Here is a 26,630-nt window from a genome sequence, read left to right as displayed (position 1 = left end):
TCTGTCTCTGAGATCCCTTAGCAGCTCTCGTTGGAGCGCTCACAACCAGCAGATGTGATGGAAAGTTTTCTTAGATTGAAGCACGGGCTTCCAGTGAACACACACTGTGTTTTATCTGAAATTGTTGCATTTGCTATACCACAAAGGCAGGTACAAATTAAAAGCTTTATGGATCTTTGTTTAATAAATACTGATTTACATGGCAAAAATCCCAGGAGGGAAAGAAATCTCCAAGAATTTTAATAAAGGATTGCAAAACTACATACTTCTGCACTTGTGAAATCCACTCTTTCCCTGAATCATGTATGCAATAAGCAAATGCTTTTACTCCTGTTTAGTCTTTTTAAAAGCCAAGGGGTCAAGGGGCGCCTGGGTGGCTCAGTGGGTCAAGTATCAGACTCTTGATTTTGGCTCAGGTCATGATCTCGCAGTTGGTGAGTTCGAGCCCCAAGGACTCGTCTGCACTGTCAGTGTGGAGCCTGCTTGAGCTTCTCTCTCTCCCTCTCTCTCTGCCCCTCCCCTGTTCTTCCTCACTCTCTCTCAAAATAAATGAATAAACTTAAAAAAAAAAAGTGAATGGTCAAGATATGATTTCACTCATGTGTGGAATCTAAAAAAAAAAAAAATGGGGGGGGGGCGCCTGGGTGGTTCAGTCAGTTAAGCATCTGACTCTTGATCTCAACTCAGGTCATGATCTCACAGTTCGTGGGATCGAGCCCCCCATGAGGCTCTGCACTAATGGCATGGAGCCTGTTTGGGATTCTCTCTCTCCCTGTCTCTCTGCCTCTCCCATGTTCATGCTGACTCTCTCTCAAAATAAATAAACATTTAAAAAAATAAATAAATGAATAAACAAAAAAGCAGAAGCAGACCCAGAAATATGAGAACAAACTGATGGTTGCCAGAGGGGAGGAGGATGGGGGGGCTGGGCAAAATGGGTGAAGGAGACTGGGAGATCCAGACTTCCAGCTACGGCATGAATAAGTCACGGGAATAGGAGGAGGCACAGCATAGGAAATATAGCCAATGATATTGTAATAACCTTGTATGGTGACAGACGATAGCTACACTTGTCATGAGTATCGCATAATGTATAAACTTATTGAGTCACTACGTTGTACTCCTGAAACTATGTAACAATGGATACCAACTATCCTCAAATTAAAAAAAAAAAATTAAGGGTCAATATAAGAAGAAATATAACTTGAATAATGCACAATTAAAAAGGGTTTACAATGTAAAACAGCACAGCACGGCATTTAAAATTGTTAAAAAGAGAATTTTCTTACTTCTGTGGGGAACAAAATATATTTCTGCCCTCTACCTGAGACTGGTTCAAATTCAAACGGGTGCAAACCAGATCGGGGCAATTTACAGATCAATGGGAAGACACTCAACTTTTGTTTGCAACAAAAGGTAGAGAAATCTGAATAAAAAACCCCAACAAACTAGGCACGTTAAGAGCAGACACAGCAAATCAACAAGTTAGATGCCGACTTAAATTAATAGGAAGAGCATCCTTAGTCAGTAGTTTCACTGGCGAATTTTGCAAGACTTTTGCAACGAATGTTCTGGGAAATTCTTAAGTTTCCCTTTACAGTTCCTCCTGGGGAAAAAATGTCTAAATCAGCAGCAAGGTGGAAAAATGACGAGTGCTCGTAAAAGTTTTGAGGGACAAAGAAATATCAGGCAAAATATTTCTAGAATCTTCACTCCCAGGAATCTTGTCAGCACAGACTAAAAAAAAAATAGTGAATATCATGGGTCAAAAGCATACCAAAATATTAGGTTTGAACTTAAGAGAAGTCATTAAGCATATCTGATAAGAATCATTGCACTTTTTGGATCAAGAAAAGAGACTTTGATCCTACAATTTCCTGGTACATTTTGAAGGTCATAGATGCCCACCGTGTACTACACGATCTGGGCAAAATTTAAGTGACCAACAAAATGAGGTAAAGCAATCTGCGAAGGAGTGATAAAAATAATCTATGGAAGAATTTTAAAGGACTGTTTATTTAAAACAGCTTAATTAGAATATTATATATGCTTACTTAAATTACAAAATGTTTTCTTTAGTTAAAATGAGATGAAGCTTGTTTCATGAAATATTGCTCATATTTATTTCCACTAATGTAGAGTTGTCTTGCATCTTTAACAAGAGGCCACATTGGTATTCCTTTAGTGAGCAAATAATAATTAACATTTTTCATGGATAGGTTTTAGGACACTCACCTCCCTGTTGTTCCCTGTCACTAAGACCACAACTACCGAAACTCATCCAGATACACCTCTTAGATCACATCCTATATGCAAGTGCCCCACAAGGATTCAAATACTTCTTTCTTGTAAAATAAAATTTCACTTTGTTTTTGTTATAGCCATAATCTTCTCTTTAGCCAGGAAAATATTTTCTAACTCTATATTTACATAAATTTCTTCAACATAAATGAAACCCTATGAATCCAGGGGCAGTGTTTGATTAATCTGGTTCTTTTATAAACCCAAAGCTTAGCTCAATGAGAAATTTTTTTTCAAATAAATTTATGAAATGCTGCAGAAAATGGTATATTAAAATGCAAAGATTATTAGTGTCACTGTTATAGATGGGAATGGACCACAGTGTTGTGGACCATATCCCTTATATTTATCATAGAATTGAAACATGGAGTGATACAATGTCAAGGTTATGGTTTCCCAGATATTTAGTGGCATGATAGATTCAATAACCTTCTATATATAATTCTATGGTAAAAATGCTCCAAGGTAGCAAGAAATTTCAACATTGAATAAGGAGAAAAGGAGAAATAGGGTAAAATTATATTTTCTTACTGAATGATCTCATCAGAAATAGAAATTTTGGGGGCACCTGGGTGGCTCAGTCAGTTAAGTGTCCAACTTCAACTCAGGTCATGATCTCACAGTTTGTGAGTTCAAGCCCCACATCGGGTTCTGTGCTGACAGCTCAGAGCCTGAAGCTTGCTTCAGATTCTGTGTCTCCCTCTCTCTCTCCTCTTGCCCCCCCCTCTCAAAAATAAATAAACATTAAATTTAAAAAAATAGAAATTTTTGGCAGAAAAAAAATTGAGAATTAAAGGCTGAAGGAATTGGCTATACGAAGGGTGTGTGTGTGTATGTGTGTGTGTGTGTGTGTGCACATACGCACATGTGATCATTTTGGGAGAGAATATGAAGTAAGATATAACTTTAGAATGAATGTGTTAGTAATTACTGGGAAGTGGGAAAACATTATAATAAATATCTGATGATTAGAAAGGCTGTGCAACATCTTCCTTATAAGGAAAGGAAAAATAAGATAAAAACATGGAGGTAAACCCTAAGAGACTCTTAAATGCAAATAACAAACGGAGGGTTGATGGGGGTGGGGAGTCAGGGGGATGGGTAAAACAGGTGATGGGCATTAAGAAGGGCACTTCAGATGAGCACTGGGTATTGTATGTAGGTAATGAATCACTGGGTTCTACCCCTGAAACTAATACTACACTGTATGTTAACTAACTTGAATTTAAATATATATATATATATATATATATATATTTTTTTTTTTTTTTAAAGAAAGGCTGTGTGAGAAATCACTTGCAAACTCTGGCTTTCCAGAAGTTTAAAAGTTTTAAATCCTGGAGGAATAGATTTCCATGTTGAATATTTATAAATTTGGAATCAAAAAAGGATCTTAAGAAAATTTATCTCACATCTTTGTTTGCAGATAAGAAACCTAAGGGTCAGAGGGTAAAATACATTTTTCAAAATCCCATAGCTATTTTTTGGTGACATCTGTTGTCTTGCTCCCCATAAACTGCAAAGCAAGAGGAGCACAATAGTTTGTACTAAAAACTAAAAAAATATATACAATTTATTTTGTCTCTAAAGGATTTTCTTAAGCGATACAAATGCACTGCTGATCACTGGATTGGGCTGGAGATAACAGAAAATCAAACACTACAATGGGTAAATGGAACCATGTCTAAAATATGGTGAGTTTCTTTCTTTGGGGAATTATTTAAATTTAGATAGCACAACCCTCTGTAGAGCCTCAGCATTAGCTATATTTCTCTAAAACCCAAGAGTTCGGTATGTGTTGGAAAAATGGGATTGGGAAAATTGTATCATGTATTGAGATCAGTTCAAAGAGTCAATAAGGGAGGTTGGAAATCAGGATCTAAGAGGAAAGGTCTTAGCTGGTTATTTTGAAAATATGAATTTTGAGATTCATAAACACAGACCAAGAAAAAGCCAAAAATCTTTTGCCTGATTTTAACCTATCTTCTCCAAATTGTACCTATTCTTCAAACTTCATGCTCCCTGTTTGCTGATATCTCTTACAGTTCAAGGTCAACTTACTGTTCATTTTAACTTGAATTTATTTGGGCTTCACATCTTCCATTTTGCAATATAGAAAGCTGGATCTAAAGACCTAAATTTACTGCACACGTGACCTTAGCGTAACAACTCACACGGTGACTGCCAGCTACTTAGCCACTTAGTTTATGTTCGAATTTCCCAACAGCAACACAACGGACATTTTGGACTGAATAATTCTTTGTTGCAGGGAGGGGATACTGTCCTGTGCATTTGAGGATATGAGCAGTGTCTCTGGCTTCTACTTATTAGGCAATTCCTCCCCAACCTCTATTGTGACAACCCAAAGTGTCTCCAGATGCTGCCAAGTGTCACTTGTGTCTGTGTGTTTGGGGAACAGAAGGCAAGATCCCCCTGGCTTAAGGACTATTGGCTTATATAAACTGATAGGTCCACTGATCATAGAACTGTGTTAATGGCAGTTTAACAGGTATAAACTCTTAGAAGAGAGACTGTTATGGTCCAATTTGGTACAGATATCTTCCCCTTAGCAAGAGAAGTCTGTGCCACACCACATTTTTTTAGGACTCTGGACAGATATTTTTTAAAAAGGGGTCATTGGGCAAGAAGAAATCATAGGAGTTTTTAGGAAAACTGTTTTTATTTATATTTTAGAGAGAGCACAAGTGGGGGAGAAGATGGGGGGGGGAAGAGAGAGAATCTTTTTTTTCCCAATATTTATTTTGAAAGAGAGAGAGAGAGAGAGAGAGAGAGAGAGAGCAGGTGGGGGAGAAGCAGGGAGTGGGGGGGGGGCAAGAGGTTGGAGGGGGGGTTGGAACACAGAATCCAAAGCAGGCTCCAGGCTCCAAGCTGTCAGCACAGGGCCCAACATGGGCTCGAATCCATGAACTGCAAGATCATGACCTGAATGGAAGTCAGACGCTTAACCGACTGAGCCACCCAGGTGCCCCGAGAGAGAGAATCTTAAGCAGACTCTATGCTCAGTGCAGAGCCAGATGCAGGGCTTGATCCCACGACCCTGGGATCATGACCTGAGCCGAAAGCAAGAGTTGGACACTCAACAGACTGAGCCACCCAAGGGCCCCCAAGTCACAGGAATTTTTAACACATAGTGTTTAACCCCTTTATCGTAGGTTTCCGGTGAGAGGAAATGAAAAGTGTGCTTACCTCGATAACGATGGTGCGGCAACAGCGAGATGCTACACAGACAGAAAATGGATTTGCAGGATGCAAATGCACTAAATTCAGGTTTCTATAGTGGAATTACAATACAGGTACAATGATCTTTGTAGCTGGTTTTCTCTCCTGTATAAGTTAATTTTCAACACTCTACTGCTTTAGCCTGATAATACATCTTGATAGTTGTTAAAATAATTTCCTTCAACTTATTTTTCTACTCTTCACATGGCCTGTACCTTTGCTTTTCTGTAACATTTTAGAAGAATCTTGTAATTTCACAGGATCTCTAGGTCAATTTGAGAAGTGTTGTGTGTATTTATGGTATTATTTTTCTATTTATTTATATGTTTTGTATTGTGTTGGTCTTCTTGAGTGATCTGTAATTTTTCTAATGAGTCGTGAATGTTATTTATTATATGTGCCCATATTGAATGTATCTGATGTTTATGTTATTGCAATTGTATGATTTTATTACTTTTTAAAATAGTTACTTTATATATGGAAATGTAACTCTTTTGGCTATTCTTCTGTTCAACATACATTCTGAAAACGTCCAATTTTTAACAATTGGTGGATTCTTTTAAATATTGTAAGACAGCACTTTTATTTTTTCTTATCTTATAACTGTTACTTAATTCTTGTCTAATTAAAATGTGTAGGACTTCCAGGACAATATTGACAGTGAACATTTTTGATGTGTTTCACATGTTAAAGAAAATGCTTCTAACATTTCAACATTACCAGTGTTTTATCTCAGTGTTTTTTTAATGCACTTTTTTAAGTGAAGGCAGATCTTTTCTCTTCCTGTTTCCTAAAAAAAAAAAAAAAAAGTTTTTATAGAAAGGGACTTTGAATTTTCTCCTGTTTTTTGTTTCCTGCATTTATTTTGATGTTCTTCCTTAATCTTGCAACGTGGTTAATGACACTAGTTCTCTAATATTAAATAACTACTCTGTATTCCTAGATAAAATTTAAATCAGTCATAATGCTATATGGTATTTATTCTAAATTGATTTATTCTGATATTTATTTTTTAATATCTCATATCTAAATTCATGAATGCGATTGCCCTAAAATTTTCTCTGGATAAGCAGGGATCAAGGTTTCAACAAATCAACAAAGACATGATTGGAAGATTGTTGCTTTACCTTTACGGTATAAAATTGCAAATGACAAACTTAATACATCTAAAACATTATTGACCAGATTTTATGCATATCTTAGATTAGATTCACATTTGTGATCGTCAATGCACCACAGTGCCAACCTTTGAGAGAATCACTGGAAAAGAATATTTATGAAGAATATGGCATGATGATGTAATCAGAATGAAGTAGACGGTGCTAGACATGTGAAAACTCAAGCATATGCACGTTGTTTCAATTTTTTGTTTGTTTGTTTAAAAATGTGTTTGAGGGGCGCCTGGGTGGCGCAGTCGGTTAAGCGTCCGACTTCAGCCAGGTCACGATCTCGCGGTCCGGGAGTTCAAGCCCCACGTCAGGCTCTGGGCTGATGGCTCAGAGCCTGGAGCCTGTTTCCGATTCTGTGTCTCCCTCTCTCTCTGCCCCTCCCCCGTTCATGCTCTGTCTCTCTCTGTCCCAAAAATAAATAAACGTTGAAAGAAAAAAAATTTTTAAAAAAATGTGTTTGAAAGCACATTTTTAAGAGCCATGATAGTGTGAATAATAATAGCATTGCTAACTTTTTCTCATGAGGAGCGAAACTAGCCAGGAAAGACACACTTAGCAATAAAGAAGGCAGAGATGGTCCTTGGACCTGGACGGGAAGAAGTGATGTGTGGACACTATTACAAACCTGCGTCCAGACTCACTGGACAATAAGCAAATGCATAATCAATCTCCTCTATCCCCTGTTTTGAAGATTTATAGATAAGTCATAATACCTTTCGTGGGCTCGTGAATTCTGTAACACATTTTAATCAAATTGTTTGCTTAAATGGAAGCTCTCCCCCACCCACCCCAAAATTCCCAGAATCTGTCAGACTTTACAAGATCAAATATTTATCAGTCAATAATCACACAAGTTCTTTTCAGCTGTAGATCATAATTTTGTGCGGTTATTTAATATTTATTTATACATATTTAATATGAAAAACAGTGAATTCTATTCCATATGGTAGTAGTAATATTTATAAACTTTAGTCATGTGTAGTTTTAATAAAATTTTACTTCCTCTCTCTTATGGCTTTAATTACACCACCAAGTGGAAGTCCTAACCTTCAGCATCTCAGAATGTGACCTCATTTATAAATAGAGTCATGAAAAATGTAATACAAAATGAAATCATTAGTATGGGCCCAGATCTCTCTAAGACTGGTGTCCTTATAAGAAGTGAAAATTTGGATTTAGTGATGAACACTCACAAAAGGAAGATTATGTGAAGACACATGGAGAAAAAGTGGCCATGTGACTGAAGTGATATATCTATAACACAAGGAATGCCAAGGATTACCAGCTACCAAGAGAAGCCACAAGTGGCAAGAGAGGATTCTCCTCTAGAGCAGTCTGGGAGAGCATGGACCCTGTAGACACCTTGATCTTGGACTTTTAGTCTCCCCATCTGTAAGACAATAAAATTCTCTTGTTTTAAGCCCCGCAATTTGTGGCACTTTGTTACGGCAGCCCAGCAATCTGATATTTTGTATTATCAAGATCAGCTTATCTCCATTTCTATGTTCCATCTTTCTCAGATATACACCTAAGCTAGGGTGTCCCTTCCTTGTTTCAGGAGACTTCTTTAAATTAAAGAAAATATGTCCTCCCAGCATCTCAGCCTGGTCACATTTGGTTTTATCTACCATTCTGCAAAAGCGGTTCTCATCAAATCATGCCAATCTGTATTTCCATACCCAGTGAAACTGCTTCAGTTAACATCTCACAAGTCACCTCAAGCAGAATGTAACATTTCTTTTCTATTCATTCCTTCTTTAAATACTGTCTTCCAAGAATTTTTGTGACATCATGTTCCCCTGATTTCTCTGCTCTTTTCAATTTCTGTCTCTGCCAGATTTGTTAGTCTTCCTATAGTTTTAGGCCTTTCATCTTCTCTCTTCCTACTCCTCCCTGGGAGGAGGGATCCTTTATACATTAGGGATCAACATCTACTCTAAGGGATCCTAAATTTACATATTCAACAGTGATACTTCCTTTGAGTTCCATATTATCTAACCGTGGACTCCATTTTAACATCTGAATTGTATCTCTTTTCCTCAACCTTTTATTTAAATTCTAGTTAGTTAACATTTAGTGTAGTATTGGTTTCAGGAGCAGAATTTAGTGATTCGTCGCTCTACCTACAACACCCAGTGCTCATCACAACAAGTGCCTTCCTTAATACCCATCACGTAGCCCATTCCCCACACACCTCCCTCCATTAGCCCTCAGTTTGTTCTCCATTAAGAGTCTCTTATGGTTTGCCTCTGAATATGTCTATAATTTATCATCTTTCCCTCAAAATATAGCTCTCCTCAGTCCTCTAAATGTAAACACCATCCAACTAAGTGTATAAAAACAGAAACCTGGTTTTACCCTTAACATTGGCTTTGTTCCTCATCTACCATTTGTAGTCAATTTAGTAGGAATAAATAGAAATACTCGGCAGGTAACCCACGAGCAGAACTGTTTGCTGGGTGTGTATTGCTGGGGGAAGAAGGTGTGAATCTGAGATGAAAATTCTTGAAGTAAAGTGATGGTTGAAGGAGTAAATGAAAGAAGTACATTCTCAAAACCTAAGCACAATTTAAAATAGTACACCTCTCGGGGCGCCTGGGTGGCGCAGTCGGTTAAGCGTCCGACTTCAGCCAGGTCACGATCTCGCGGTCCGTGAGTTCGAGCCCCGCGTCAGGCTCTGGGCTGATGGCTCAGAGGCTGGAGCCTGTTTCCGATTCTGTGTCTCCCTCTCTCTCTGCCCCTCCCCCGTTCATGCTCTGTCTCTCTCTGTCCGAAAAATAAATAAACGTCGAAAAAAAAAATTAAAAAAAAAAAATAGTACACCTCTCTTTCAAGAAAGTTAAATTTTTACTGTTCACAATAAATCCTATTAATGTTTATATTGCAATTCACTGCATCTCCAAAGCTTTAATACCAGCCCATCATCTGTTGCCCAACAGTCACCTAAATTAATGCATAACTGGAACACTTCTTCATTTTCCTTTTCCCATATGGTAGCCGGGGTAATGGTACTAAATCTTGAAACTGACCTGGTTATTCTGCTAACTCAAGCTTTTTATTGGCTTCCAATTGCTGTTGACATGAAAGTGAAAATGTGTGACATATAAGACACCTCTTATTTTCCATCATATTTCACATCCCGTTTATCCTTTCTTGGGTCCAGTAACACTACCTTTGCATTTTTAAAAAGCATAACATGCTTATAAATCCAAAAGGGTTTTTTTTTTCCTATTGTTGTTTTATCTGGGACTTCATGGAAGCTTCCCTCTTCTTCTACCCATTTCTACTCACTTAGATCTCAGTTCATTTGTCACACATTTAAAGATGTTTTAGCTAAATTAAGGGACAACATCAGATCCCCCTAAGTTATATCCTCATAAGTGACATGCAACTTTTCTCCACAGTACCTATCAATTGTTATCCAACCAATATTTATTGAGCATCTACTGTGTATCGGGCATTGCTTTAAATAATAGGGATAGGATAGGAATCCAAATAGGGAAAAACTCTTGCACATAGAGCTCAAGTTGTAGATGAGGGCTCAGAAAATAAAGTAACATTTTAAAAGGTACAAAGAAAAGGAAATTGTTTGAACAAAGAAAAAATATATCATTTTATTTGGTTAATTATTTTATTAGTGTTTATGAATCAGACTAGAACATAAGGGTCAGTTCAAACATGGGGAAAAGAACGGTTACTGGTATTCTGTTGATGTTATTACCATAAAACAAACAACACTGCAAACCAGAAAAGGATCATGGTGATCAAGGATACAAATGTCACCTCAAAGCTAACTTTTATGACTAGGTCTGGACAAAGAAATACCCCCAAGATAGAGAATACAAATTGAACAAAACATGAAAATGAGAGTCCACCAAGAAACAAATACAAAAATGAACAGATTGAAATTCTTATGAGGAATGGGGCACTTACAAAATCTAAAAGCACCTCCTTCCCGCCAAAGCAACGATTGCACTCAACAATATCAACACTGGAAAAGACTTTATTCAGGGTTATTGCCATCAGGGAGATAGGCCAGAACTCAACCTGAGCTAAAATCCACTGAGAAAAAGAGTAGGATTGTGAGGAATAAGGGAGATGATTCATTTCAGAAAGACGAAATAAAACCTGTGCTGCTTAGTAAGTTTACAACCTATTTTCCCAGGCTTTGCAACCAGCAAGTGCTAAAGAACTGAAGTCTCTGTGTTGCCTCTAAGAATGTACATCTGTTCCAATCAGACAACTTTTGCCTTACATGGGCACGGGCAACTTCCAGTAAGGCTGTAACCTCTGTAGTACTCAGCCAATGAGGAACCGGGGGCGGGACTGCTCCCTAGGAGATAAATTGTCCGCTATGACTGCCCCCTAGTGTGCCTTTCCATCAGACACGCTCTTGGGAGAACGTCGATTAAAAATCCTTGTTTCTTTGTGTTAGAGTTTCTGCGTCTCGCCTTTGATTGGGTCAGCGGGCTTATTTCGCACAGGGTTTTTGCAGAGCTGGGGTGAAGGAGGGGTCCTACACCATGTGCGTCTGCTAAACAGCTGTACCCAGATGGAAACTAAACCTTTTCAGGTTTTCGTGATAGGCGATAGTTTTAAAATTTGGAGGTAGGTGCCCCCTGAAGTCAGCCTCCTACCTTCCCACAGAATCTAAGAAATAGAGGTGCTACTTTTCTTTTTTTGTTTTTGTTGTATTTTATTTTATTTTCTATTTTATTGATTGATTGATTGATCGACTTACTTACTTATTTGATTCTCCAGTTAGTTAACATTCAGTGTAGTCTCGGCTCCAGGAGTAGAACCTGATGGGGTTTTGGAATGGTGGGGGGGAATCCAGAGCCAACTCCAAGAAAGAATTCTTGAGACATTTCTGGCACACACACACACACACACACACACAAAAGATGATTTTATTAAAGCACAGAACCCATGGGGAGGAAGAGCTGTCCCTGGACCATGAGGAGAGACTGGTTATATACTATGGGGCTGGGGGAAGTAAAGTCCAGGGGAAGTTTCCAGGGAGATTTTCATATGTTAAAGAAGACTCCCAGGATCCTTAGAGGCCTAGCTATTGTCAAGCTAAGGTTGTTTTCCTCTCCAGCAAAACATTCACATTAAGACAGTAGGGAGTTCCTGGAGAAATGTTTTACTCTGCCAGCCTCAAGTTATCATCAGTGGGCTGCAGGCTATAAGGAAATTTAATTTTATCTGCCATTGCCTTCCGCCTTTGTTTTCCACATCAGAACCTAGTGATTCATCACTTACATAGGATACTCAGTGCTCATCCCCACAAGTACCCTCCTTAATACCCATCACCCATTTAACCCACCCCCCACCCCACCCCATCAACCCACAATGTGTTCTCTGTATTTGTGTCTTATGGCTTTCCTCCCTGTGTTTACCTTATGTTTCCTTCCCTTCCCCTATGTTCATCTGTCAACTTTCTCAAATTCCACATATGAGTGAAATCATATGATATCTGTCCTTCTCTGACTGGCTTATTTCGCTTAGCATAATTACCTCCGGTCCCACCCACATTGTTGCAAATGGCAAGATTTCTTTCTTGATGATTACACTTCAGAGGACTGACTCTCCCTTCCCTAAGAAAGACATTTCTGGGTTGTGAAACCTTGGAAAGATTTTTTAAAGATTTACATTTCAAAAGAGCCGAGAAATATTTCCAACTACAAGTTTTTTTTGAAGTAAATGGTCTAAAAATGGGGCGGTCAGGGGCTCATAGATAGGAAGAGCCAAACTTGTCTCAAAGTCAAGTTTGGTGAAGCTGAAGGGAATGTTAAGGCCATCTTTGTCACTCTCCACAAAATATTAACCAGTTACAAAGGGAGAAGAGTCACTTTACATGAAGTCCAGTAGACATCACATTAACTGGGTGCACAAAGTGAATAGCATCAACAAGGGAACAAATAACTCTGAAAGGATGCAGTGAGAACTTCTCACTGTTTCTGCCAACGAGTCAAAATTTGAATCTACCACGAGGAATAATCAGACAAATTCAAATTAAATAGCATTTTGCAGACTAGCTAGAGGGGCGCCTGGGTGGCTCAGTGGGTTAAGCCTTTGACTTCGGCTCAGGTCATGATCTCACAGTTCGTGGGTCGAGCCCCGCGCCAAAGCTCTGTGCTGACAGCTCAGAGCCTGGAGCCTTCTTCAGATTCTGTGTGTGTCTCTCTCTCTGCCCCTCCCCCACTTGCGCTCTGTCTCTGTCTCTAAAAAATAAATAAACATTAAAAATTTTTTTAAAAAGAGAAGAACCTGCTATAGTATCCAGAAACATCAAGGTTGTGAATAATAAGGATGTCCAAAGAACTCTTCTAGATGGAAGGAGACTAAAGAGACATACAAACTATATGCAGAAAATGATTCTGAGCTAGATATTTTACTCTAAAGGACATTTTTTTTTTTAAACAATTGGCAAACCTTAAAGCGAGTCCAAGAATTAGATGGTAGTGCTGGGTCAATGTTAGAGGTGTGTGAATTTTGATCATTTAATTTGTGATTAAGTAGGAAATTTTTTGTGTGTAGAAAATATATACGAAAGTATCCAATGTACTTGCAATTCACCTGGGTGGTTCAGTCAGCTGGGGGTGGGACTTTGGCTCAGGCCACTATCTCACTGTTTGTGGGTTTGAGCCCCGCGTCGGGTTCTGTGCTGACAGCTCCGAGCCTGGAGCCTGCTTCGAATTCTGTGTCTCCTTCTCACTCTTTGCCCCTCCCCTGCTCACACTGTCTCTCTGTCTCTCTCAAAAATAAGTAAAACATTAAAAAATTCTTTTTAATATAATAAAATGTATCATTCCGGCAAGTAATTCTTAAGAGGTTCACGAAACAGGAAAGTGTTTTTGCTCTGTACCTGTAATCTTATCAGTTTGTAATTTAGATTAAAATTGTATAAAATCTGAAGCAAAAAAACCATATTTAATGTTTTAGTCAGAATTTCCACCTTTAAGGTCTATATCAAAGAAAAAGAAATGAAAGGGCTACCATTTAAAAAAATATTCACAGGCATCTGAGTGGCTCAGTCGTTTAAGCCTCTGACTCTTGATTTCTGTTCAGGTCATGATCTCAGGGTTTTGAGTTCAAGCCCTGCATTGGGCTCTGCGCTGACAGTGTGGAGCCTGCTTGGAATTCTCTTTCCCCTCTCTCTCTCTGCCCCCGCCCTCTCAAAATAAATAAATAAACTTTAAAATAAAATAAAAAGATATTCAGAATGTTTATTGCAACATAGCTTACAGTAGCAAAAACCTGAGAATGAAGTTAATGCTCAACAAAGCACTAAAACATATATAAATCCATACTACAATGCAACTCAGAATAATATGAAATTAACACAGAATATTGTTACACATAAACCAGCAAAATACAGAAAAGCAGATAAATTTGGTCACATTTGTTATAGCATGAAAAATGAATAAAAGTCCTGAGTATAAATCCATGGACTCACACTGGATTATATAATCACATAAAAAATGGGAAGGGCATATTTTGGATTATTTACATGGGTTACTCTGAGATTAGGACCAATGTAGACGATGGAGAGAAAATGGAGAAGACATTTTGTTGTTTTCAGTTTTAAATTCTCACTCCTTAAGGTTAATATTAGAACCTAATAGGCAAAAGCTTTCATCATTGATTAGTTCACTACTAATTTTTTTTTTAATTCTAATATTGGCAAATCCATTTGAAAACACTGCTGCAAGTTTCAGAGTAAATTTTGTTTTCTTTGGTAGCAGCACAGCTATTTTCTTTAGCTGGTCCTTTTATGACAAATCTGTAGAAGAAATGATAAATACATTGTTAATCATCGCTGCTAACGACATCCATTTACGTTTTCGGCTAATTCCCTCCCTTAATCAAAACGTAACTCAGATTTCAGGGCATTTTCAAATCCTTTTAATTCACTAAAAGTTACAGTATGTCTGTTACTTAATATTGCTGCCTGTGATTTCGCAGAAAGTTCCCAGAGAGTCTGTTTAGAAGTGACAGAACTGAGAGTACATTTGTGCCCACATCCTTGGTCTAGTCTTCTTTCCATTGTTGTATATGGTGTAGTTTTTAAACAATAAATGCACAACCATTATTCTTTTCTAGTCTTTTGCTTTGAAAACAAAACCAAAGTATCCATCATTACTCCAGGCAACATTAACCTGATTTTCATCCTTTCAAATGTTTTAGTACCGAGAACTATTTCAGAGTTGATTTTGGTGGACTGAGAGGTGCTTTATGAAGATAAGTTCTACGATAGACAGTAAATCAGATAGTCTTTTTGAAAAGACTCACGTCTTTGAATCTAACGGAGAACCATCCACCCAGGTCCATGCCTTTTCCAGGGATGTAAAGTTGAGCCCAATCCACACGTAGTTTGATTGTTTTAGGTTTTTCTGTATAAAAGCCTAAGAAGTGAGGAATGAGTAAGTGAACAGAATATTTTAATAGTTTTCAGACATATTAAAACGATTTAGGATTTTATTGGACAATTAGTATCCTGCATGAGCATTCTGATAGTAATCAATTCATAACTTACTTACACACATTGCACGTTTATTGTAAACATACATATACGTATACACTACCTGTACATGGAATGCAAGTATTCAGTCCAGGGCTAGCATGAGTCAAGTAAGGCACTGGCTTTGAGCACAAAATTTAGGAAGGTGCCAAAAACTCAGTAATCAAGGTAAATGATAACTGACTGGAAGGGTGGGAAGAAATAGGACGTAAGTCATTTTTTAAGTTATTTATTTACTTTTTTATTTGTTTACAGAGGAACAGATACAGCATGAGTGGGGTAGAGGCAGAGAGAGAGGGAGACAGAGAATCCCACACAGGCTCCGCACTAACAGTGCAGAGCTGGGCGTGGGCCTCGAACCCACAAAACCGTGAAGTTATGACCTAAGCTAAAACCAAGAGTCCGATGTTTAAAAGACTGAGTCACCCCGGCGCCCTGAGGTAGGCTATTTTTAACTCCACAGAAACTAATGCCATAACCCTGGCCCTAAACCACTAACCATTTCAATGTGGTCCTGAATGATTGGTAGATGAGATTTTCTTCCCAAACAATACCTATAACTGTCACTCCAACTTTTCATCTCATTAGAGAACCAATAACACTTTTTATGATATTTGAGCCATTCTGATGGGCACAATCCTGTAGTGACACAAAGGAAACAAAGAAAATTAAATTACATACGTATCTCTGGACACTGAATACTTACGTGTTGTATAAGAGTGGAGCTGTATGATAAAATCACTCACAACAAGGGGTTCAGATTTACAAGGTGTCCAAAACACAAATGATAATTCTTGGGAATTAAGAAATCAACTTAGTAAGATGAAGCAAAACTTAGACAAAGGGGAATGTTTTTCATGCCCAGATCCAATGTAATTTCTAAAATAACATGAACCATTTAAGCTGTATATTGCATTAATGCTACTTGAGAGATTAAACATTATTTATACCATTTTCTTATAATTTAACCAAATAAAGCTTTAAGACTTCTCTACTTCCTTTATGTGCATAAATCCTTAATGATTCCCTTTTGATATTAACTAATATTGAGAATTTAGTTTTTTCAACCTCTATATAATTACAAGTTTATATTCCTCGATTTTCTTAAATTAAAATTAAACTGAGGTCTTAAATTGTAAATACCTAAGACTTTGGCATAATAATGAACGAAAGTAAATTGTATGTGTAAATATGACGGCAGGTCAGTATATCTATTCCAACTTATGGCCATTAAAATCTCCTTTTTTTTTTAACATTTATTTATTTTTGAGACAGAGAGAGACAGAGCATGAACGGGGGAAGGTCAGAGAGAGAGGGAGACACAGAATCGGAACCAGGCTCCAGGCTCCGAACCATCAGCCCAGAGCCTGATGCGGGGCTCGAACTCACGGACTACGAGATCATGACCTGAGCCGAAGTCGGACGCTCAACCGACTGAGCCACCCAGGTGCCCCTAAAATCTCTTTTTTTTATTGAAGTAAAATTCATGTAACACAAAAGCCACCATTTTAACCACTTTAACGTGTATGAATTTTTAGCATGTCCACAATGTGCAAATACAGCTACTATCTAATTCCGAAATATTTTCATCACCGTGAAAAGAAACCCCATAAATATTAAGCAGCTAGGATTCATCTTTCCATCCCCATTAAGTTTTGACATTGGAAAATGTGAATCTGCCAAATTTATTCTTCTTTTTCAAGATTGTTTTTACTATTCAGGATTTCTTGCAACTTTATATGAATTTCAGGATCACTTTGTCCATTTCCGCAAAAAAAAAAAAAAGGGCATTGGAATTTTGATAGATCACTTTGATTGGTATTGCCATCTTAAACAAATTTTAGATATATACAAAGAGCAGAATATTAGTCATAAAAGGAAATAAAATGCTGATACATGATGTCACACGAATGAACCTTGAAAACATTATGCTAAGTGAAAGAAGCAAGACACAAAAAGTCAAATATTGTATGATTCCATATATGAAAATGCAGAATAGGTAAATCCACAGAGACAGAAGACGGATTAGTGGTTGCTAAAGGCCGGGGTGAAGGAGTAGGGGATTTTTTTATCGGGAGTAGGAATTTCTCTTCTGGGTGATGAGAATGTTTGGGAACTAGATAGATTAGCCGTTGCACATTCAAATGTCCTCATGCCATTGAATTGCATTATTTTACTTTATTTTATTTTTATTTTTATTTTTTTATTTTTTTTCAACGTTTTTTATTTATTTTTGGGACAGAGAGAGACAGAGCATGAACGGGGGAGGGGCAGAGACAGAGGGAGACACAGAATCGGAAACAGGCTCCAGGCTCTGAGCCATCAGCCCAGAGCCCGACGCGGGGCTGGAACTCCCGGACCGCGAGATCGTGACCTGGCTGAAGTCGGATGCTCAACCGACTGCGCCACCCAGGCGCCCCTGAATTGCATTATTTTAAATGGTTAACTTCATGTTTGTATTTCTTCAATTAAATAAAAAAAGTAATAGGAAATTAATATCTCAGAATTGGATATACAGCATTTAGACTGACTTTAATAAAAGTTTAATGGTGTCTGTATGATTCCATGTTTACCTATCAAAGCTTTCTTAACATCTAATCAGAGTGTAAAATATGTGTTAAAATTACAGTATCTTAATTACTTTGAGACTTATACGTGTAAAACAGATACACAATCCAAAAGCAAAGAGTACCAATAAGTAAACCATAATATATATGACATTTTCATATGTGATCAAGAGAATAACACAAACTAATGGAGTTATTTGGCAAGTAATTATAAAATAAATTAATCAACACATTTTTCACATAAACCGAAGTAAATGTTGAAGGCTCAAAAAGGTAAGTGTTCTAAAGTTAAACTGAAAATAATGGGAAGCAGAAGGGACAGTTTTCCAAAATTTTGCATGATTGCAAGTTCTAAGCATAAAATCATAATGGATAATTTGTTGTGTATAATCACTTTTATTCATTTTGAATTTCAAACCAGAATAAATAAGAGACAAAAATAGTTATTGGCAGCTTATTTATACACTGCCTTATAATCGCAGTTAACTTTCCATATTTATGTGTTTCAATTTGATTTTAAGTTCCTGAAGGGAACAGACAGTTTTGTTCTTTTTTTACAGCTTTCCTCCCACTGGAAAAAGAATAATCAATATATATATGTACATAAAGATATATACATATATATATGTATGTGTATGCATATGTATGCATACCTGTTAAATAGGATTTTTCAAATTTTGAAAGCCAAAACAATTAAACTCAATATAAGCCAAAGCCTTGAGAGATACCTGTATGGTCCGTAGCTTGTGAGCCACAGTGGCTTGTGTCCTTATTACTTAAATTTCCTCTTGTGCCATTATTCATTTTGGGGTTTCCAATGTCATCGTGTTGGGTGAGATTTGAATTATTTCCTTTTTGGCATTTTTGCAATACTCCCTGAGAAACTTAACAACAGGATTATTTTAACATAGGGTAAATATCTTTTCTGTGCAATGTTTCAGAGACAAATTCTTTGGAATGATTCTGATGATTCGAACAAGAAACAGCTGAAGGGGTAACTGGGAAGTTTCTTATTTTCATGTTCATTTAATGAAAAATAACTTCAAGGATGACACGATTAATTCGTTTTTAGAATACATATTTGCTGCGGATCTATTCTGTGCCAGGCATTGTCCTAAGAACTGGTGATACAGTAGGAAATAAAGCAAAATTCCTCCTCTAGAGAGCCTACATCCTCTTTCCATGTTTTCTTAATGCCTTACTGAAACCTATGATACTGTGTTTAGCCTATTCTACCATAATTATTTATTTAAAATCTATTTCTTTCATTAGAGATTCTTGACCCTGATAATCCTTTTTTTTGGGGGGGGTGAAAATTTGTGGTAATGCTTGGGGTATAGTAGCTGTTCAGTAAATATTTGTTGGACAAAAAAATAAACTGAATGTAATCTTAGATAAAACATATAAATATTTTTAAGGAAAATAATGGAATTCTCTTTATTCACAGTTTTCTAAGAAATCCAAAACATGGTTTCCAAATACATCTCTCTCTCTCTCTCTCTCTCTCACACACACACACACACACACGCACACACACACACACACACACACACACACACACGTTTTCTTCCTATTAGAATGTATGCCACTTGAGAACAAGATACTCACCTGATTTGACTACAGATTAAATACATTACAATGGAGAATGCTATATGGCTTTATACACAGTAGCTTCTAATTAAGCCTTTGTTAACATGACAGAAAATAAGTAAGTGAATGAATGAATATGAAAAGAGTAGTAAGAAGAACGTAAACATTTCCATACTTGTATTTAAAATCTTTCAACTTACCCAGTAAACACAGGGAAATCAAAGTCAAAACCAGAATACCATTTATGGTTCCAGATATTCCCAGTAAGATTTTAGACCAAGGCAACATCACAGAAGAATCTGAGGGATTAATCAAATGAATTAGCTTAGAAAAGTAATTTCTAAGAAGTGAAAGCAACTGTAAGACGAGGATTGCAAATAATATTGGTTTTGAATTTCAAATGATATCAGGCAATCACAAGCTTAAAACCTAAATAAACAGAAAAATAAATATGTATTTTATTCAGTAATAGTAACACTACTTGGTTAGAGCTATGATGCATGTTATATCAGATCTTAAGAAATTGCTAATATTTGACATAACTGACCAGAGGGATAAAGAATTTTAATGTATACACCTAATAATTCCCCAAGCACGCATGCATACACACGCTCATTTGTGTGTGTGCACTTACAAATACACACATCTATATTCACACAAATAGATACTTTCTAATTAATAAATTTGCTTTAATGTAATAATATTCACAAGTCATTCAACCCATCTCATTTACTAAGAAAGCAATACAAATCAAAGCTAAATACGACTCCTGGTACCAGCTATTCTAATCTAAAAAAAAAAATCCTAAAATCTTTTCTAACTCATGTAATAATGATGCTTCAGCTTCTCTTTAGACGGTAAATTCTTTAAGAGTGACGACTATTTCCTTTTTCATATGTATGAAAATACTCATTTTATTTTCCATATACTGCTAGGTTCAAGATAAGATGTGCATTCAGTGATGGCTGTTATCAACAAACTGGTGTCATAACACAGAAAGTAAATAGTCTCATCCAGCGCCTCAATTATATACGTTGTTATTTTTCTCAACCTCATTAAAAAGGACTTAGGTTGGTGGACATTAGCTTGTGGAATTATATGAGCAATTATTTTATGTTGAATAAATTGACACCTATATTTGCACAACATTTTATGTCATCAAAGATAATTTTTGCAAATGTATCACAATAATTGATAAGAAGCCACTCCCCCTAACTATGATCATCCTTATTGTTCAGTCAATAAATTGAATTATAAATGCTGAAATTCATATTCCAAATACCCTTTAAGTCTATGGGAGTAAAAAAACCACATTTGAAGATGCTGAACCTGGTCGAGAAAGAGCATCATAAACCATATAAAACAGTATGTCAGAAAAATAGTACATAGCTTTTATCTTATAATATTAACAAGACAGTAAAATAAGATATGTTGTATTCATTCACTTAATGAATTCCCTGTATTTCCCAGATTATTTTTTAATATTTTGATATGTTAAAAGTTATCATCAAAAAATTCAAAGTATTCAACACATGTAATAAAATGTCATTTATTCATTTAAAAAAATCAAACACATGATTATCAGAAAACATTAGGAGAAAGGGTGCAGAAGCCTTTTCAAACTGAGGCTCAATTATTTCTCTTAAGCATCATGAAAAGAGTTCCACAGTATGAATTTGAGCCATATTAAGGTTTACGATTTTGGAGGAAATAACATTTTCACTATCTTGTGTTTTCTCCTGTAGAGAAATTGTAGAGAATTCTCCTGCACAGAATTTAACTTACAAGACTTTAACGTCAGAAAATAAAAATAATTTTAAAAATCCAAAATCAGGGGCGCCTGGGTGGCGCAGTCGGTTAAGCGTCCGACTTCAGCCAGGTCACGATCTCGCGGTCCGGGAGTTCGAGCCCCGCGTCAGGCTCTGGGCTGATGGCTCAGAGCCTGGAGCCTGCTTCCGATTCTGTGTCTCCCTCTCTCTCTGCCCCTCCCCCATTCATGCTCTGTCTCTCTCTGTCCCAAAAATAAATAAACGTTGAAAAAAAAAATTAAAAAAAAAATCCAAAATCAATCACTCCTAAGTGTCCATACAAAAATCTTAAATATATTATTGTCGCCCAAACATAAAATGACCATGGCAGATTTATACTAGGAATCCAATGCTATTCAATAGTAAGAAATTCATTTTGTCTTATTAATAGAGCTAGAAGGAAATGTATGATCATCTCAATAGTTGTAAAAAAATGCAATTGATAAAACCCAACAACTTTATGCTAGAAAATAAAGCAGGAATTGATGGATACTTGTTCAATATGCACACCAGTAACAGGTGTTTTTTGTTTGTTTGTTTGTTTGTCTAATGAATTTAATTGAGAAACACTGGAAGTTTTCCACAGAAGTTTGGAAAAAATTAATTAACTCTCATATAAAAGTTAAAGGGGAAAAAAGTCTTTAAACTAACTATAGATAACAATAATTTGTTATTGAATACACACTACAAAAGGCAAATTGTGACATCGGAAACATAAAAGGCAAGCATTAAAAAGGAAGAGTTTTTGTATGAGATTGAAGTTGTTATCAGTGTAAAATAGACTGATTATATCTATAAGATGTTTTACAGAAGTGGATGGTAACCACAAAGCAAAGCCTACACATTATTAGATGCATGCACTAAAAGCAGAGTGAATCAAAGCATACCGCAATGAAAAACCAACTCACAAAGGAAGGCAGCAAGAAAAAGAGAAAAGAATAAAGGAATTACAAAACAGCTAAATAGCAGGTAATAAGATGGCATTAGTAAGTCTTGTCATATCAAGAATTATTCTTAGCATAACAGTCTCCAGTTCCATCCACGTTGCTACAAAAGGCCATATTTCATTCTTTCTCATGTGGCATGGAAACCAATTTGACAATAAATTTCATATTAGAAAATAATAAAATAAAAATAAAATAAATAAGTAGTGTCTCAAAAATAAAAAAAATTAAAAAAAAGAATTATTCTAATTATAAATGGATTAACTCCTCCAATCAAAAGACATGGAGTGGCTGGATAGATTAAAAAAAAACAAAACAGGATACAACTGCATGCTATGTACAAGAGACTCACTTCTTCCTTAAGGATGCACGTAGGCTCAAAAAGAAGGGACAGAAAAAGATATTCTATGCAAATGGAGACTAAAAGAAAGCAGAGGTAGCTACAAGATAGACATTAAGTCAAAAACTGTACCAAGAGACAAAGAAGGTCATCATCATATAATGATAAAGGAGTCAATTTATCAAGAGGATATAATAATCAGAAATATATATGCACCTGACATCAAAATGGATAAATACATTAAGCAAATATTAACAGATGTGAAAGGGAGAAATAGACAACAGTGCAATAATAATAGAGGGCTTCAATACCTCATAGTCAACAATGGATAGACCATCCAAACAAAAAATCACTATAAGAACGTGGAACTTGAATTATTACTTTAGACCAAATGCACTTAACAGACATACCCAGAACATTCCATCCAATAACAGAAGAATACACATTCTTCTCAAATGCACACAGAACGTTCTCCAGGATAGATCATATGATAGTTTATGAAACAAGTCATGGCAAATTTAAGAAGATTGAAATCATATGAAGGATTTTTTTCCAGTGACAATGGTATGAAGCTAGAAATCAAGACAGCAGGATAACTGGAAAATTTACAAATATGTCAAATTAAGTAACACACTCTTGAACAAATAATGAGTCAAAGAAGAAATCAAAAGGGAAATTTTTAAAAATCTTTAAAAAACAAACTTGAAAATACAGCACAAAACTTATGACAAATAAACATGAAAATACAGCACAACAAAACTTACGGGACGCAGCAAAAGCACTTCTAAGAGAGATGTTTATAGCCATAAATACCTACATTGAGATGAAAAGAAAGATCTGGGGTACTGGTTGGCTCAGTAGGTTGAGCATCTGACTTTGGCCTGACTTCGGCTCAGGTCATGATCTCGCAGCTTATGGGTTCGAGCCCCACTTCAGGCTCTGTGCTGACAGCTCAGAGCCTGGAACCTGCTTCGGATTCTGTCTCTCCCTCTTTCTCTGACCCTACCCCGCTTACACTCTGTCTCTCTCTCTCTCTCTTTCAAAAATAAAGAAACAGTAAAAAAAAAATTTTTTAAAGGAAGATCTCAAATAAACCACCTAAATTGAAGACACAAGGAACGAGAGAAAAAAAAAATTAGAGGGAGAAAACATTTGCAAATCTATATCTTATCTGATAAAAGGCCAACATTCAAAATATATAAGGAACTCATACAACTTATGCAAATCAATTGCAAAAAAAAAATCTTATTTTTAAAGGGGCAGAGGATCTGAATAGACTGTTTTCCAAAGAAGGCATACAAATGGCCGAGTACCTGAAAAGTCTTTCAACATCACTAATCATCGGGTAAATGCAAACAATACCATAATGAGATATCACTTCACGTCTGTGAGAATGGCTATCAAAAAGAGATAACAGGTGGGGCGACTGGGTGGCACAGTCGGTTAAGCGTCCGACTTCAGCCAGGTCACGATCTCGCAGTCCGTGAGTTCGAGCCCCGCGTCAGGCTCTGGGCTGATGGCTCGGAGCCTGGAGCCTGTTTCCGATTCTGCGTCTCCCTCTCTCTCTGCCCCTCCCCCGTTCATGCTCTGTCTCTCTCTGTCCCAAAAATAAATAAACGTTGAAAAAAAAAAATTAAAAAAAAAAAAGAGATAACAGGTGTTGGTGAGGGTGTGGAGAACTTTGAACCCTTGCACACTGTTGGTGAGAATATAAAATGATGCAGTCACTATTGGAAACAGTATGACAGTCCTTCAAAACAAGAAAAATAGAGCTACCAAACCTTTCAGCGATCCCACTTCTGGGTATACCAAAAGAATTGGAATTAGTATTTTATTTTATTTTTTTGCTTATTTGTATATTTTTGAGAGAGAGAGAGAGAGAGAGCAAGCAAGGGGGGGGCAGAGAAAGAGGGAGAGAGAATACCAAGCAAGCTTTGCATTGTCAGCAAGCAATCCAATGTGGGGCCCGAAACTCACAAACCATGAGATCATGACCTGAGCTGAAAGCAAGAGTCAGACGCTTCACCGACTGAGCCACCCAGGTGCCCCATTGAAGTCAGTATTTTAAAAAGATATTTGCCACTATTAGATTCATCATGGTATAAAATGGTACCCTCGTGTGGAGTGATATTTGGGGGAAAACGAGCAAAATTACATGAGCATTTGCATTAGTATCCAGCAATCTCTCTTCTAGGAATACATCCCAGTGACATGTTGGCAAAACATGAGAAGACAATGTGCAAGGCATTGCAATGCTATGTATAATAGGAATACAGTAGAAAAGCAATGCAAACATCTTACATGGCCAATAATGGAACTAGTGGAATAAACTATGGCACATCCACTTCATAGAGAAATGTTAGCCTGTATGTAGGATTGAAATGTGTGGGAGGAGAGGGCAGGGTGAAAGCAAAAGATGGAATCTGGATTTTGGGGAGTTGGGGATCTCTGGAAGTACCTTGTTATCTAGGTTTGACTTTGAAAATACATAAATGTTTTAAATAATTATAAAATAATTATAATTATATCGTATAATAGGCATTGTATATATTATTACAATTGCACAGTGTGTATACTTATACATAATTATAAAAAGAACTAAGTCAAGGTGAAAAAAAGGTGATCCCTAAAAATAAAATGGAAGATGAAGTAAAGGGCCCTAACTGGATATTTAGTGGCTTAACCATGGAGAGGAATTATTTCAAGAAATTTTTTTTTAACATTTATTCATTTTTGAGAGACAGAGTGCAAGCAGAGGGTGGGGCAGAGAGAGAGGGAGACACAGGATCTCAAGCAGGCTCCAGGCTCTGAGCTGTCCACACAGAGTCCGACGCGGGGCTCGAACTCAGGGGCCGAGCAGTGAGATCATGACCTGAGCCGAAGTCGGACGCTTAACTGACTGAGGCCCCCAGGCGCCCCCAAGCAATTTTAAAACATAATGGGACTGTGCATGGAATATACACTGAGGGCAAGAAAAGAAAAACCTGCAAAAACATCTCAATCTATATTAAGTAACTATATTATTCGTAACTCTATTTCTACAGTGATTCTGAAACTTTAGATAGTGGCAAAAATGTAATGTCTTATTTTCATTACCACCAAGACACGAGGAACAAAATACACAAATATGTAATCACAAAGTTAAGTAAAAGCCCTGTGTATCATGACAGGACTTAACCTGTCAATTAGACTCAAACGTATGTCACACCCCAAGCTTTACTAAATATTAGCAAACTTTACTATTAGCGAACGATGCGTTTATTGGTAAAGGATGAATATTAGCAGATGCCACTTAAATAGCTAGGAGTTGCACATTCATTATTTGCAGCCACCTGAGCTCCTTTTCTGCACCAAAACCCATTTTGGTTTCAGAGTGAGATCTACAAACTGTGAAAAAAAATTTGCACAGAAGAGCCGTTACATTTTGTGGTCTTTCAAGTCAGTATCTCTATTTTCCAAACTGAAATTATCCACCTGGTGAAAAATACACTCAAAGTTTTTGACAAGCTGAATTAAAAACTAGTACCAAAGATGCCATTTTTATGAGTGAGAAGGAGGTGGACGATTGGGGCTCAACATCCATCCCAATTTTACTAATTTTGTGTATTTTTTTTCCTGAGAATGTCCTTAGGAAATTATATGACCCCAAATTTTTCTTAATAACAAGGAAGGGTGTATTTTGTCCTGAGAATGTCCTTAGGAAACTATATGACACAAGATTTTACTTTAAAAACAATTGTTGCCCTCACCTTGATAAATGAGAGAGAGCGAGAGACAGAAAGACAAGATGGGGGCAGACAGAGAGAGGAAAGCACCAAAAAACAAAATAGTCCAAGAACAGTAAAGACTGGAATGTTGGAAATTACCGTCCGTATTCACATTCAGATTAACCCACACTGAATTCTTATTCATATTAACCCATACCAATTAGGGAAAAAAAAGGAATACCATACCTTTAAATTTAAGTTGGGATGTTTCGATAGAACTCCTTTTTTTCCATTGTAAATTCAATGTCATGTATCTTTCTTCATCTTGCATCTTCAATGTGGGTGAATATATCTGTGTATATGTGTACGTTTTGTTTTCCTAAGTATGATATATAATAAGAAAATAATAAATCTGCTGCTATTCAGAGCTAGTCCTC

General features: G+C 36.8%; 2 protein-coding genes across 7 annotated transcripts in view; one reads left to right on the top strand and one right to left on the bottom strand.

Moving 5' to 3' along the window:
* Positions 1 to 16,570, top strand: part of CLEC2B (C-type lectin domain family 2 member B) — a 27,528-nt gene extending 10,958 nt beyond the window's left edge. For 2 of the 6 annotated variants that reach the window (XM_047867841.1, XM_047867842.1), the window contains 2 exons: positions 3,892 to 3,995; positions 5,475 to 6,260. In XM_047867841.1, coding sequence (XP_047723797.1) covers positions 3,892 to 3,995; positions 5,475 to 5,583 — 213 coding nt within the window. In that variant the 3' untranslated portion in view covers positions 5,584 to 6,260. Of the gene's footprint in view, positions 1 to 3,891; positions 3,996 to 5,474; positions 6,261 to 6,744; positions 7,018 to 7,744; positions 8,131 to 15,492; positions 15,505 to 16,512 lie in introns of those variants that run through there. The other 4 variants (XM_047867845.1, XM_047867846.1, XM_047867844.1 and 1 more) reach the window with 4 other exon arrangements.
* Positions 13,918 to 26,630, bottom strand: LOC125170908 (killer cell lectin-like receptor subfamily F member 1). The gene is made up of 6 exons (XM_047867839.1): positions 26,440 to 26,630; positions 19,595 to 19,693; positions 18,533 to 18,688; positions 15,737 to 15,876; positions 15,009 to 15,121; positions 13,918 to 14,499 (listed from the first exon to the last, which is right to left on the bottom strand). The coding sequence occupies exons 1-6, from the start codon at positions 26,522 to 26,524 to the stop codon at positions 14,391 to 14,393; spliced, it is 702 nt and encodes a 233-aa protein (XP_047723795.1). The 5' UTR covers positions 26,525 to 26,630; the 3' UTR covers positions 13,918 to 14,390.

The sequence above is a fragment of the Prionailurus viverrinus genome, chromosome B4, assembly GCF_022837055.1.
Source record: "Prionailurus viverrinus isolate Anna chromosome B4, UM_Priviv_1.0, whole genome shotgun sequence".
NCBI classification, from domain to species: Eukaryota; Metazoa; Chordata; class Mammalia; order Carnivora; family Felidae; genus Prionailurus; species Prionailurus viverrinus.
Note: the sequence above shows the minus strand (reverse complement) of the source record. Positions and strands in the feature narration are given on the sequence as shown.

What these genes read in the sequence shown, in the direction of transcription:
- LOC125170908 (XM_047867839.1), bottom strand. Translation starts at nt 26,524, where the DNA reads ATGCAAGATGAAGAAAGATACATGACATTGAATTTACAATGGAAAAAA. An exon ending in ATCCCAACTTAAATTTAAAG is followed by an intron (nt 19,694 to 26,439) that starts GTATGGTATTCC and finishes TTAATCCCTCAG; the next exon opens with ATTCTTCTGTGATGTTGCCT. An exon ending in ACAAGCTACGGACCATACAG is followed by an intron (nt 15,877 to 18,532) that starts GTATCTCTCAAG and finishes GTGTCACTACAG; the next exon opens with GATTGTGCCCATCAGAATGG.